The sequence below is a fragment of the Parambassis ranga genome, chromosome 20 (assembly GCF_900634625.1).
Source record: "Parambassis ranga chromosome 20, fParRan2.1, whole genome shotgun sequence".
In the NCBI taxonomy this organism is placed as follows: domain Eukaryota; kingdom Metazoa; phylum Chordata; class Actinopteri; family Ambassidae; genus Parambassis; species Parambassis ranga.
The window spans coordinates 8,846,412-8,860,570 of NC_041040.1; the positions used below are offsets into that span (position 1 = coordinate 8,846,412).

The following is a 14,159-nucleotide window of genomic DNA, read 5'->3' on the forward strand; positions in this document are numbered from 1 at the left end:
TGCTTCGAAGAGAAAACATAGACAAATGGATTTCCAGTAAATTATTTGCATCTGTAAACATTTTTGGGGACTGTGTGATTTTATTTCATTTGCAAGTAGGAGGCCACCTACAGTATATATTTTTTAAATTCCTTCCTTTTTACATTAAACATTATATAAAGAAACATCCACCCATCCATACAAACTTTAATGTTTTTCCATACTCACTTATGTGCCATAAAAAACACATCATTATTTGCATCCTGAGGCTCATTTGTTGAGCAGCAGAAAATCAAGAGTTAAAAAAAATATGTTTGGCAAATACATTCAGAGATAGTGTGCACACACGCCTACACAAGCCTAGCCATATTAACAAAAGAGTGAAATACACAGAGAGAGAGAAAATGTCCTCTAACTGTCCCACTTAGTGCTGAGCTTCACTCAGGGGGCTGAAATGGGAACCCCATTTAGACAGGGAGGTGGGGGATATTAGGGTGTGTGCTTATTCTGTTGCATGTGTCTGTCGCCTTTTTCACAGTAGAAATGAACAATTAGATTGTGAGGAGAGCAAATGTTGCTGCTTCACATCCAGAAAAAAACAACTGTGGTTCACAGCTCTTGCTGCAAAGCAGGCTGCCGCCTTCGTTTAATGTTATCATCACAAATCCATTCAAATTCAGCACCGTAAATTCAATGACAGTGATATATTAATACTGTCATAGTGTGTTTATTTTCCTTGATCATTTATTCTTGTTTAAAAGGCTTCTACAGTGTAGTGATTTACATTTCCTCTGCAACAGATAAGCAAAATCCTTTTGTCTCATAATTCATCAGCCTCCACTCAATCAATCCACCAGCCATCTGCCGCTCAGAGTCAGTTTCAAGTCCAGCCAGCAGCCAGCTGACCTGCTAGCATGGCTGTAGGGCACTACGCCTGAGTATCTAGTGCACCTGAAAACCTGCATACTGAGTAACTGGCAAGCTAAATGGCTTGATGACTGGTTGGTGGGGTGAGCAGACAGATTATCTTTCTTATTAGGGGAAAGCATCAGGAAGATTTACTTCAGTGCTCCACTCTGGGGAAGCCCTCCAAATGTGTTTGTGTGGGTGTGAGCAATGTCAGTGTGTGTGTGTGTGTGTGTGTGTGTGTGTTGCTTTAGGCTCATGAATGCAGACATTGTTTGATAGCAGTGGGCTGGAAGAGGAGAGCCTGTGCCCACAAGGTGGAGGAGGAGGAGGAGGAGAAGAAGAAGGAGGAGGAGGAGGTAGAGGAGAGAGAAAAACAGAAGGGGAGGGAAGGAAGGAGGGGAGAGGAGGTTTGTAAGTGGGTCGGGGTATCAGGGAGATTCATGGGGGGTTGGGATGGAGAAAATGGGCAGTTAAGTGAGCACCCACAGTGGATCCCACTCAGCATCTACAGCAATTAAAGATGATGTGTACATTGAGAAAGATACATACAAGTATCAACAGTGTGCATTAAAACATCCATAAAATAACCCACATCACGTCATTTTTCATACAAATTTGTATATGTGAGGAGTTAAGAAGACAAAAGAGGAGAGAACACACACTGCTTTTTCTTCCAGGTGGTGAACAATTAATTATTCCACATGCTCACAGAAACTGTGCTGGTTGCCAAGGTATGTGCTAACTGTATAGCTAATGTGAGAAGATAAGGTGTACGGTTGGCTGGTAACCCACAGTAACGTACACAAACAAACTTAGTAAGGCAGGTCTATGTGTTGTCATAGCTCTCAGACACCTGGCCCCATGCATCCATATGGAGGAGATCTCAGGGCCATATGGCCTATATGTCTGGCCCAAACTTGTTGTGGGGACGTTAATCTGTTCACACCACACAGTCATTTTGTGGACACACAGTGGATTTTCATGTAATTCCTTTTTATTTTAAATGTTTGGAGTAAAACTCCTAGAAATAGTCCATGTCCTGTGAAGTATAGTGGCAACATGTTGGTATGTGTGAAATGTTTATTGTAAATCCATATCCCAGCTTAAACCCACTCATACTGTTGATCAGCAGGTCTTGTATTTGAGTCCCTTAATTCAGGCTTCTTATGGGCTTATTTTAATTTACTTTGAGCTTTTTCACGCTCACACACACATAGAGCTGCACACAAATGGATAAAGTGAGTAATACTAAAGCATTTATAATGTCAAGCAACTGTTTGCCCAAAGACTGGCATGCCTTACCTCACCGGGTCATGTAGAAACACACAAAAAAGTTCATATACAAAAAGTTGAGTTGTTCAGAGGTCAGCTGTCACTTTACAGATTTTCCCCGCATTCAAGCCCATGACATGTGCATAAAGATCAAATCCAAACAAGTATGCGAGCTGTCTATATAACAGCCGTTCCATCCTGTCTCATGACCCATTGAGAAAATGCACATAAACATAGTGAACTCATGTCTAATCCATCACAATGCATCAGTGGGTGTTGACTTATTTGCTGAACACCCTGGAGCACACACCGCACAAAACACACAGGAACAGGGATTGGAGCAGTGAACCTTTGGATTTTCAACCGATAAACAGAAGAAAGAGGGAACAGTGCATCAGTGACAGGCAAGGTGGAGAAAGAGAGAAGGAAGAGGATGGGGGAGGGACTGGAGGACAGACACTGGCGCCCCGCCAACGTTGACGAAAGCTGCTTAGCCCACCCAGTTGCCATGGATACAGTGAGGAGCAGCACCCAGCATGCGTGTGTTTGCCTGTGTGAGAGAGAGAGAGAAAGAAAGAGAGGGAGGGGAGAGAGGCAGACAGAGAAAACCAGCAGGCAGGCATTAGAGCAAGTCAGAGTGGGAGTGAAAGAGCACCAGGCAGCAGGGTGGAGGGAGAGCGAGAGAGAGAGAGAAAGGGTAAGGGTGAGTGTATGTGTGGCCAGAAAGAGAAGGGACAGAAAGGCAGCTAGAGAGCTCAAGTGAGACGGTAGAGTGGGAGCAAAAGAGTGCTAGATAATGGAGGTGCAATCGGAGTGTGTGGAGCCTCCTGTGGCCCCTCAGTGTGACCCCCAGCCTACGGGGAAGATCAACAAAGCTGCCTTCAAACTCTTCGGAAAGCGACGCACTGGCTCTGGGATGGCCAGCTTCTTCTCCTTCAGGAACAAAGGGGCCACAAACAGCGGAAACAACGGGAATTCAGACAATGGGAATTCTTTGAATGGAAACAGCTCAGCAGCATCGGTGGAGCTTGTGAGGAGCAAAACGCACGATGGACTAACAAGCTCCAACAACGATGCTGATGGACAGAGAGGGGAGGGACTTGGAGGCCTGGAGGCAGGACCGGTGAGGTCTCTAAGCAAATCGCTGAGTTTCTTCTCTCTTCTTCGACGTGGGAGTTTTAGGTCGAGTGAAAATGGAGGGGCGGGGCTTGTCAGAAGAGGGAGGGGCCTGAAGGGATTTTTTAGCAGCATGCGATGGAGACGTAAAGAGAAAACAAATGAGGAAGCTGAAGATGTGGAAGGTAAGAAGGAAAAGGATGGGGATAATGCTGAGTCTGATAAGGTTAAGGATATTACGCTCACCCTTGAACCACCTCCGCATCATCACCAAGAAGACTGTGGGAATGCCGAAGCAGCATCTAACCTTCAAGCACCAGAGACTCCCACCACTAGTGTTACCATGACACCTCCACACTGTGTTGCCATGTCAGGACTATCTGGTGAGCCAGATTCCCCCTTTCCTTACACACCCACAGACTCTCCATTACATCCTGCCATTCAGAAAGCCAAAGCCTCCATTTCCAGCCTTACCCCTTCCCTTGCTACGCCCCCTTTGGATCGCTGCAGCACAGGTGACCCACCCTCAGAGCCTTCAGTGGACCGACTCTGCTCTCTCCTCTTCACTGACGTCACATCGCTTAAGAGCTTTGATTCACTCACAGGCTGTGGTGACATTATTGCTGACGCTGATGAAGAGGGGCCAGCGGGTAATGGGGGCAGTGGCACCAGCAGCAGCAGCAGTGGGGGAGGTGGGGGGAGTGTGGGAGCAAGTATTGGTAGAGCTGTTGGCATCACATCTCGTGGCTCCCCAACAAAACCCCCTGTGCCCTCTCAGCCTATGTTTTCCCCAACCTCAGCATCTGCCTCCCTTCCAGCCCGAACACGGGCACCTCCTCCCCCGCAGCAGCACCCTGCTGGTAGTGGTGTGGTGGCCTACATGGGTGGAGGTGAAGAAATGGCAAGTCCAGAAGGAGTGGATGATGCTGATATGCAGGGACTATGGCACATGTTACCTTCCACAGGAGACAACTCGCCTGCACTGCCCCGGTCACATCAACCTTCCTCCAATGCCCCCACTTCCACTTATCCCCCTCGTGCTACACCTGCCAGCAGCCACCATCCTTTAGCCTCCAGGAGCTCAGACAAAAAGGTACCCCAGGTGAAGGCATTAGGACTCAGTAAAATTCCAGTGGTTGGTGGAGCAGGAGGCCGGGCAGCTAAACCCCCCCTTCCTCACTCACATGGCCGCCATCCTACATCACCTGGTGAAAAAGAGCCACTAAGTGATGAGGGTTACTGGGACACACCCTCAGCAACACCCACAGCAACACCTGACGAGAGTGGGCTTCAGCGTAACGAGTCGATGGCCCTGTCACGTGACAGTTGCTCTGGAGACCACCTGTACGACCTCTACAATGATCCTGAAGAGGAAGGAGACCACGGGAGGGATGGGGATCTAAACAGCACTCCTTCTCCAACAACTGAATACAAATTGAGCCCCACCTCCCAAACAACTCCTCCTTCCTCCTCCTCCTCTTCCTCCTTCAGATCAATGAAAGGCAGCACCAGCCTTCCTCGAGAATCCAAGATCCCAGTAAGCACCAGACAAACCCCACCTTCTCCTCCTCACTCTGTAAGCCAGTCAGCCCTGTCTTCTGTTCTAGAGGCTGAGACTCCTCCACCAAAGACCCAAGCGCCTGCTCCGGCTCGCACCAGAATCCCTGTATCCAGAGTGCCTGTTCGTCGCTCTGGAAACAAACCTGGTAACACAACAAGGGTGACTGCCCAAAAGAAGTAGTTTTCATCATGGATGACTTTCTTTAACTTCTTTTTAGACTTTATTACTACAGTGCTGTTTCAGCAGAGCCAAAAACATTTTCCAGACCAAGAAAAATGTTGAGCTGAAGAGTTAACAGCCTATAAATTCCTCTCAGATCTTTAAAGCTCTCATTCCTTTTTGGCTTACGATGGGCTAGACTAGAATAAGTGGTTTGTTCACATGGAAGTCACAAGGAGACTCTAAAAAGCTGGGTTAAAATTTCACAGCCTTCACTGAAATGTCGGAGGTGGACTATTGACAATCCATAGACACATTACGTCGCCTTGTCATTTCCTGGAAAAGCTTACAGCAACTTTGACTGAAAGAAAAACACGTAGAGCACCTTTTTATCTTTAACTTTGTTCTTATGGAATTCCACATGGCATAACTCAATTTGCTCAAAAGGACCTAACCTAATCCAACTTTATGATGATGATGATTATTATTATTATTATTATTATTATTATTATTATTATTATTATTATTATTATTATTTTGTCATCTTGCCTAATCTGTAACAAATTACCTCCTAATCCTTTGATTTTAGAGCCAAAGTCTTGGTTTCACAGTCTCTAATATTCTGGATAAGACCCACCATTTTTAGCCTGGCTGTTTTTGAAAATGGTCCTCTTTGACCACACACTGTATGTGCAAATGAACACTGAGATTTGAGTCACTTTTATTACCTATTTTGTATCTGTGAGCTATCAAGCAAAAGGCCATGCGATATCAATTTCTTTTTCACCTCCTCCTTTATTGACTGGTTGATTTTTTTTTAAATTGTGGATGGACTTCAGTTTGACTTCAGCCTGCTTCATCACTGGAAGTACATTCATAGGATCTCTGGGATTTACAACTATTTAATTATTTAACAGCTAAAACCTGCAAAACTGTCGCAATACGAGGAAGGATCCCTTGCACTGATGCTTCAAACACACATACACACACACACATGCACACACACACACACACACACACACACACACACACTGTCTCTCACTCTCTGCATGCAGTGCCACACATCTAAGGCACAAAGGTCAGGGAACATCATCTAATGCTGAAGGATCTTACACACACTGTTCAACATTTGACACTTTCTTTGTAGCTACACTGGATAACTTTCTTCTCAAAGGACACCTGTGCAAACATTTTTTTCTAGTTATTAGATTCACTGGATTTCCTATTGTTTTCATATAAGCCCCCTCTTCCTTTCTATATAGCACTGCACGGATCTTAAACTGTGATCATACCAGCTTCTCACCACTCTCCTTTTTGTTCTTCTCTGCTACCATACTGTACATTTGTGGCAGTACTGTGATTTTAGAGAACCAGTTTTAGAGCACCAGGATATACTGTAATGCAAAGCAAAAAAAAAATAAAAATTGGGGGGACAAAGTCCAATTCAGCTGACCAATAAGGACTAGTAAACATTGTATAACCTAATTCCAGGATCCACCGCAGCTGCGTGAGAAAGTGAATGTAGCTCAGCATGTACAGCATGTACAGCATTGTACACTGTAGATCATCATTCAGCATTTATTTTCTGCCTTGGTCTGTTTTTTTCTCTTTGTCCCTGTTTTGTGGTGACAAAGACAAATGGTGGTTTTTACTGTTTTACAACTGCCTCATGCTCTAAAAAAAAAATGAAGACAAACTACTGCACAGTCTGTATGAATCCTCGAAAAGCACCACTTGTTCAAAAATGAGGGTGTGTGTTCCAGCCCTGAAAGGCCTTTGTCTGTGACTCAGTCAGACATACAGTGGTTACAGGGAGTAGATTGTTCACTGATGGGGGTTTTGATAAAGAAAAGACACAAGAGGAGGACGTGAATTTTCTCCTGATCTTGTAACCACAATGACGCTTGAGGGTCAATCTAGTTCATGATAGCCTTTCATCTCATTTAGAATGTAATGATTGATCCATGACACTGCTCCGGGTTCAGATGTCATGCAGCCTCTTGGGGCAGACCATGGAAGTAACCTGATTCCAGGTCTGCAATATGAACGGTGTTAGCCATAAAGAGCAGACTAAAGGTCACAAGGGTCTCTGCCTCTGTTGTATTTTTTGCGCTGACGATTAAATGGTGACAGGGTGATTCAAATGGGCAACAATCAAACTTTTAAATGATTTCCGCTAAAACCAAGAATTTATTGTAGATTATTGCGAGAGTCCAAAAATAATGGAAAACCAATTTATTTTGGTTTGTTTAGCACTATAAACTGGACAACAAATGATTGTGCATCATATGTCTTGATTAGCATCTTTCTGAGTCGATGTCCTTCTAGTTTGCATTTCATTTCTTCCCCTCTTCATAGGATTACATGGTATAAATGAAATTTAAACCTTCATGGCCTTTTATCCATTGCACTGGCATATTCACAGCACCCACCATCATATTACCCCCATCTTGACTTCTCTTTTTCTTTCATATGACACATTTTGGGGCTTTCATGTGATCGTTTGATATGACAAAAAGCATTTTATGTTTTCCTTCTTTATGTTGCCTGTTTGTTTACAGTGTGAAATCCTTCCACCTTTCATTTTTAATGAATAAAGCTGTATTTGCTCTGATAGATGATGAGCTCCTGACTCTTTGTAACCACATTCACCCCAAAATACATACACAAACTGACAGAGCTCTTCTCTCTTGTTGTTCTACCCCCACATGCTGGTGGCTTAAATCCCCTAAGGAGCAGGTTATATGAAAAACAGAGATGCTGCTTTTGTTGTGCAGATGGTGGTGTTTATGTTGTGCTATCGCACTTATTGAGAGAGGTTAGCTTGGCTTGGGAGTTATAGGTTGTCAATACAATGTATTGATTGCTGAGCTGAAAGCACGATGGATGTGTCATTGTCTGCTGTTGGTCTCTTGTGGGAAAAGGGAAAAGCTACATAGAGACAGGGACAGACAACTAATCTGATGGTGCAGCTGATGCATGGGGAATATCGGAGACACATGGAGACACATGTTGCTGGCTTATATATGTTGTGGATGTATGTGCACGGGGAGGAGGATTTGGTGCAGTGCGAATCCCCTTTGTAATGGTGCAGCAGTTCCCCCTCCCTCTTTACCCAGCTCTCCCTCTGTTTCTGCTCGCTGAGGTTTATATAAAAGCCTTACGTAAGACCATAACACTCACTCGCACCAGCCCTGTACATCAAAGCCGGGGATGCTGACAGTGAGGATGGTGGATGCGGGTGTGCCTGTGTGCCTGTATCAGCTGATCTCATCGTTAATCTGCTGCTTGGGTCTTGGATGTGGACCGCCGCGTTTGTTTTGATGCATAAATCTGGTGGAAATGCATGCAGGATTTAGCTCACGTGGTAAACAACAAGCTTATGTGTAGTGGAAAGGAGGACATGGGTGGGAGCCATGGTGAAATGCAAAGTGGGTGAATAAGCTTTCTTGCGAGTGTGAGTAAGGGATTGTTTCGCTTAGACATCAGTTTTATTCTTCCTGGCAGCATCCATGTGGTAATAGGTAGTAATTACAGTGGATGTTTTTCAAGAAGGCAATCTACCAGCTGAGGCTTGGTCAGAAAATTTCAAACGTGCTTGTATGAGGAAGCATTCTTCACAATCCTAAATATGGCCCAACAGGGCAAAGGCAGGACCGTTTCTATGGTGTACTTCTGCTATGACGATTTACCAGGAAGCAGTTTTGCGTTGTGTGAAAAAACTGACTGGGTGATCACACAATCACTAACTGTGAGCAGCCTGGGATTTTTGTGCAGGCACTTTAGCACAGACCTGTTAACTGAAACTGGAAAATACAGACAAAGGTAAACAGTGCTGGTGGAAAGATGCTTGCACAGAAAGAGAAAACTGAAGGTCATACTGATGCTGTTACTTAAAATATATCTCAATGGTAGGTAGGGTTTCCTGGCCTCGATAAATGTGTGTGTGTGTGTGGATGATGGAGCACCATTCACACGCTGTACCCCACATTCTGCATGGCAGCCTCTCTACAGTCGTTCCCATAGTAACTCCACTAGGTCAACCAATGAAAAGAGGGGGCTGGGCAGGAAGGAGGATGGAAGAGTGTTTGGGGGTGGTGGGGGTTGCTGACACAGTGTGAGAGATGTGATGGTTGTTGTTGAACCGGTGCAGGAAAGCAGCAACATGCAAATACACAAACATACAAGGACATCTCAAATGCTGATATGGACAAGCAAATACAGCCTGATGTCAGACAGAAGTTCAATTATTGTTGCCTCACACTCGACTTCTGTGCCAAAAACACAGTGACAGAGAAAATAGAGAAGTAAAAATACAATGACTGATATGCTGTTCTCTAAACTGACCTTTACACACATTTCTAGATTTTATTTCTGAAATCTCAGGGGACCCGCCACCACCACCACCACCACCACACACACACACAACATTTTCTGTTTCACTGGGTGCTGCTCTTTCCTCTGTTATGCTTCACAGGTTTCACTCCGCCACGTTTTCTCGGGGCAATATTGTGTAATCCTACCACTTGTCAATAATTCACCAGCAGGCTTTTGACTGTGTGAATGGGTGTGTCTTGCTTTTTCATAATGGGAAGACAGTGCAGTGTGATGCTAAAAGAACCTCCTCAGAACTTGTAATTCTGTTTTTTTTATCTTGAACAGATAACGACAGAGACATTCCAAAAATGCAACATGTCTAACAGGGGGAAAATCAAACCCAAAGCAAAACTTAACTGGATTATAAATCACAAGATGAGGGATCAGATTATTATTTAACTCAATTATTCTGGTCAGAATAATTGAGTTATCGGTCTGATACAGAGAACAATAAACTGAAATTAGAACCCGATGTTAAATTAACAATGACTAGTTTGTGCTGAGACTATTGTGAGATGCACCAGTGGTATCAGCTTTCCAAAATGAATTCCCCAATTGAACATTATAACTTTAAACTTTAAAAAGTCAGTAACATCACTAACATCATAAAGTGTAACAGAATTTAATGGGTCAATATTGGGTAATTACTCTTTCCAAGGTGTCATTTTTTTGACTGGGCACTCAGATCAGGTCATATTTCTCTGACCCCCTTTCTGATATTCAGATATGCCTGTTACCATGTACTTGCAAAACCAGTCAGACAATCTGTAGGCTTAGAATTCTGTAGAATGTTTTCAGGCGATACAGCCTCTTAGAAACCCAAATAAACAAGACTTCAACAATTAAAATGGGTAACATTGACCATTGAAAATGAAGTTTTAGTTAACAATGAACAGCGTCAGCGTCTAAATTATTATTTAGTTATTTATTTTATTTATATTTAATTATTATTATTTAGTGTCAACAAATTGTGGCTTTAAGCTCATGTTACCTGATATCATCATCCAAGGCAATATAGTGGAAGCCTGCTGGGAGAAGGGTACAGTGATATCAAAGACAGTGTGTTTGTCACTTTGGGTTGTTTATTGAACCGCAGAAGTCAGAAACTTCACAAAACAGCAACACAGAATGTAACTTTTACATTGCAACAGGTTGTAACTGAGAGCAGCCAAGATACATGCAGCATACATGATTCATTACTACCACCGAAAATAATTGTCCTATTACCATTTGTAACCCAAGACAATCAAAACACTAAGTATCACATTGATAAAAATGGAAGCTTTTAAATAGGATACATTGTAAAAGAAAAACTAAATAAACTATAAACACCTCACCATTTAATGACAGGGATGGACTCTGGCTTTGATCCATAGTAACATTTACAGTAGATTGCTCAATGCTCAGCATTGTTTTCTTGTATTTGTCATTAGCATCCCTGAGGATAGTTTTTTTTTTGGCATGAAAAAGTCAGCTTGCTCTAAGACAAAGATCTTCACACCTAGCATACCTTCATCTGAAGAGGAAACCAAAGAAATAGTAACTACCTCAAAGGCAAGTAATTCAGCAGGCATCTTGGTACCAGACAGTAATTTTTGATTAAATAAATCAGGCCCCTTTGGTCAGCAGGTCAAAAAAAGTCCCACCAGAGACAGGAGACAGACAGACATCATGACATATTCACACATACATCTCAGATTTGTGCTTGCATCAGTGGCAGTAATAGTTTCTATTTTCCATGTTTGCAGTCAAAAGGCAGACATTCTGTGGGTGAGGCCATTGTAATCTGTAAACTTGAACATACAGTTCTTTCCTGGTTTGACCATAAAACAATCCCTAAAGAGTAACAGCCTCCTTCAACGCGTTCTCTGAACAACAACTAGGCCACATGCAAAAACACCATATCTGGTGAACTAAAAAAAAAGCTAAGTTATAAAGTTATTACAGACAGTCCAAATACAATAGCAAAGTGCATCACACACACTCACTCTCTCTCTCTCTCTCTCTCTCTCTCTCATGCATGGCACAGCAAATTAATAAAACTGAAATGAATTCCAGTACGGCACATTGGTAAAGTTCACCTGGAAAAACATACATGACCCCACACTCCAAACAGACACAGAGACAGAATGGTTATGGCTCCCTTCCTCTCAGGCTCTGACAACAGTGAATCAATCATAAACAGCAGTCCAAGCCTCTCGGTTTGTATCCTCCTTCAGCTTGGTGGAGCTTCAATATCCACAGTGATAAAGGTGTACAATAAGTCCTTCTTGATATCTTTGACTGTGTATTTCAGAGTATTAATCCCATCTTGATCCATGGTTGATTGGGTGTGGCTCAGTTTGCCAGGATTCTTTGGATTAGGGTCGTTGTGCTTGTCTCGATTGTGTTTAATCATCTTGTACTTTCCAGTCACAGAGTCAGGCCGAGAAATGGACATTCCACGAAAGATGACGCGTCTGTAGATATCGTCGTCCTCGCCACCCCAGCCCCAGTAAGTGTTTGGGAAGCCATTAATTTTCAAGTACTGCTCCTTAGACAATGAAGACACCCCACCAAAATAGGTGTTGTAAGGTAAGTGGTAGTTAAACTTGTCCATAGCCACAGCCAAATGTCGTGGATTGTTAAAGCATCTGTAGAGGTTACGGTCGTCTAGAGGAACCAGGTCGATGTCAGAGAAGACGAAGCACTCATAGTCGTATTCTTTGAGTGCCTCCATATAGCCTGCATTCATCAGTTTAGCCCGGTTGAACACTCCTTCTCCATCCTGGTTGATAACATACACGCAGTAGTCCAATTGCTGCCTCATCAGTATAGGATGAAGGTAATAAAGCCAGTGGATCAGGTGCTCATGTCGATTACGGAACGGGATGATGATTGCAACCTGAACAAAAAAAGTGAATGAATTAAATACAACATAATGTGTTAAGCTCTTTCCACACTGCCACAGAAGTGGTGCAATTAACAACATTCATAAAGCAATGAACTGTTGTGCAGTATGTGTCTGCCATTTGACTGAAGCACTGCATGCATGATGGGTAAATTCTAATCTCTAAGGTTCTTTGACAAGTTGAACAGGAAAGGCAGGCCTTATAGGACCAATTGTTTTACATATCAACATGGCACCATCATGCGACAATTTTAACTTCATCAGATTATTCATACTTGATAAAAAATTTGAAAGTGAAATAAAAGAAAAAAAAGCCATACTAAACAAGGCAGGAAGTTCCACCAGGACATGGATTTGTTAAGAGGTTACACTTTCAATTAAAGGGCCAAATTGAAAATAAAAGCAAGATTTTTCTTTGAGTAAAATATTTTATCAAATTGTGTCTCAACTGATTCACCTACCTTCTGCTGAGCGATACATTCTTTCGGCTTGTACCTTCCTCCCTGTTGAATAAAAGAATTGGCCGCCTTTCTGGCGTGTTCCATAGTCCGGTCAACATTAAACTCCACAAGAAGAGGACCCACAAGGTTTGGAGGGGTGTCAGGGCAGCGCTCCAAAGCCTTGGTTGTTGGGTTTGTCTTCTCTGTCACTTTTTGGGTGACATTTCTTACCCTCACGTTTCCCCACAGCTGCTCAACATGTTGCTTTAGCACCCAGTAAGTTCCATTTTTACTTTCCACAGAATGTTGCATGGTGGGAAAAGAGAAACTTGCATATTTGTTGTAGAATAAAAAAAGAGCAAAACACGCCAGGCTGAGGAGAGCAAAAACTGCCACGAAGCTGAAAAGTTTCTTCAACATGTTTCCTGCTGTTAATGTTGAGTGTTCTCCACTCAGGTCTCTCACAACAATGCTACCTGCATTTCTCTTTGCAAGTCAAAGGTGTTCCAAAGACAACAGCAACCAGACCGGTTTTTATTTTCTTTGAGCCGCTTCCCTGTTTCGTGTCAGCTGATCTGGATGGGCCTCTCACCTAGGATGAATTATTAATCAGCATTTCTTTCATTTACTTTAATAAATGAGTCTAGTTGGTTGTTTAAAGTAGCTTGATGTGGTTTTGAGCAGGTCTACAACACCATTCTCAGTTCCCTACTTTAGTTCCTTTAATGTGTACTTTCAGGTAATTTAATAAAAAATGCATATATGAATGTTATACTTGCTTAATTATCAAAAAAAAAAAAAACTTTTTCATTTAAATTCACTACATAAAAATAAAACTACAGCAATGTTAAAACTTGCATAAATAGAAGACCAGTGACTATATCTTGTTAAACTGGGCCCTCTACTGGCCTGTGTTTGTCAAGGCCCTGGTGAAACTTTGCACGTTACCTATATAACAAGTCAGGAAGTCCTCTTAGAGCCCAAAAGAAGCTGTCAGCCCTCGAAGATGTCCTCTGCCAGATCCTTTAGTTCAAACGTGTCCACACTTGGTCCTTGAAACAGTCTAAGATTCTTTCTGTTACCGCCACTCTCATGCCGTCTTACAGTAAGTCATAAAAAAAAACAGGGCTTAGTAAGTGGAAAAAGACTAAGGGTATTTCCGCCTCCAGTAAATATTTTTTCTGGAATGTCACTGATAAGTATTCTACACTTCAGCTGACTTCCTATTCATGCGCACACTAACCAAGGTCTGTAAGGGGAGTGCCACTAAAAATGAGGAAACTGGTCATACGTAAATGCTGACAAATGAGAATGGTGTCAGTTACAGTGATCACGCCCATGTTTGCTTTGCTTCCTCTACTTCAGAGCTCTGAGAAGTGTCTTACGTATGCTTCCTGTCAAGATTTGCAGATTTCACACACTGCTGTACCTGAGATTCACCTGGAGTTAGTGGAGT

At 42.9% G+C, this 14,159-nt stretch overlaps 2 protein-coding genes across 3 annotated transcripts; one reads left to right on the forward strand and one right to left on the reverse strand.

Annotated features, from left to right (window-relative positions):
* The first annotated feature begins 2,739 nt into the window (after positions 1-2,739).
* On the forward strand, positions 2,740-7,612 carry amer2 (APC membrane recruitment protein 2). The gene has a single exon (XM_028433481.1). The coding sequence runs from the start codon at positions 2,957-2,959 to the stop codon at positions 5,015-5,017; it is 2,061 nt and encodes a 686-aa protein (XP_028289282.1). The 5' UTR covers positions 2,740-2,956; the 3' UTR covers positions 5,018-7,612.
* A 2,842-nt stretch (positions 7,613-10,454) lies between these two features.
* Positions 10,455-13,949, reverse strand: LOC114453488 (beta-1,4-galactosyltransferase 1-like). Of its 2 annotated transcripts, XM_028433405.1 has the most exons (3): positions 13,652-13,949; positions 12,725-13,295; positions 10,455-12,257 (listed from the first exon to the last, which is right to left on the reverse strand). In XM_028433405.1, exons 2-3 carry the CDS (start codon positions 13,121-13,123, stop codon positions 11,589-11,591), a joined length of 1,068 nt encoding a protein of 355 aa, XP_028289206.1. In that variant the 5' UTR covers positions 13,124-13,295; positions 13,652-13,949; the 3' UTR covers positions 10,455-11,588. The 2 variants fall into 2 exon arrangements, with proteins under 2 accessions (XP_028289206.1, XP_028289205.1); XM_028433404.1 differs by having other exon boundaries at positions 12,725-13,949.
* Between the last annotated feature and the right edge of the window lie 210 nt (positions 13,950-14,159).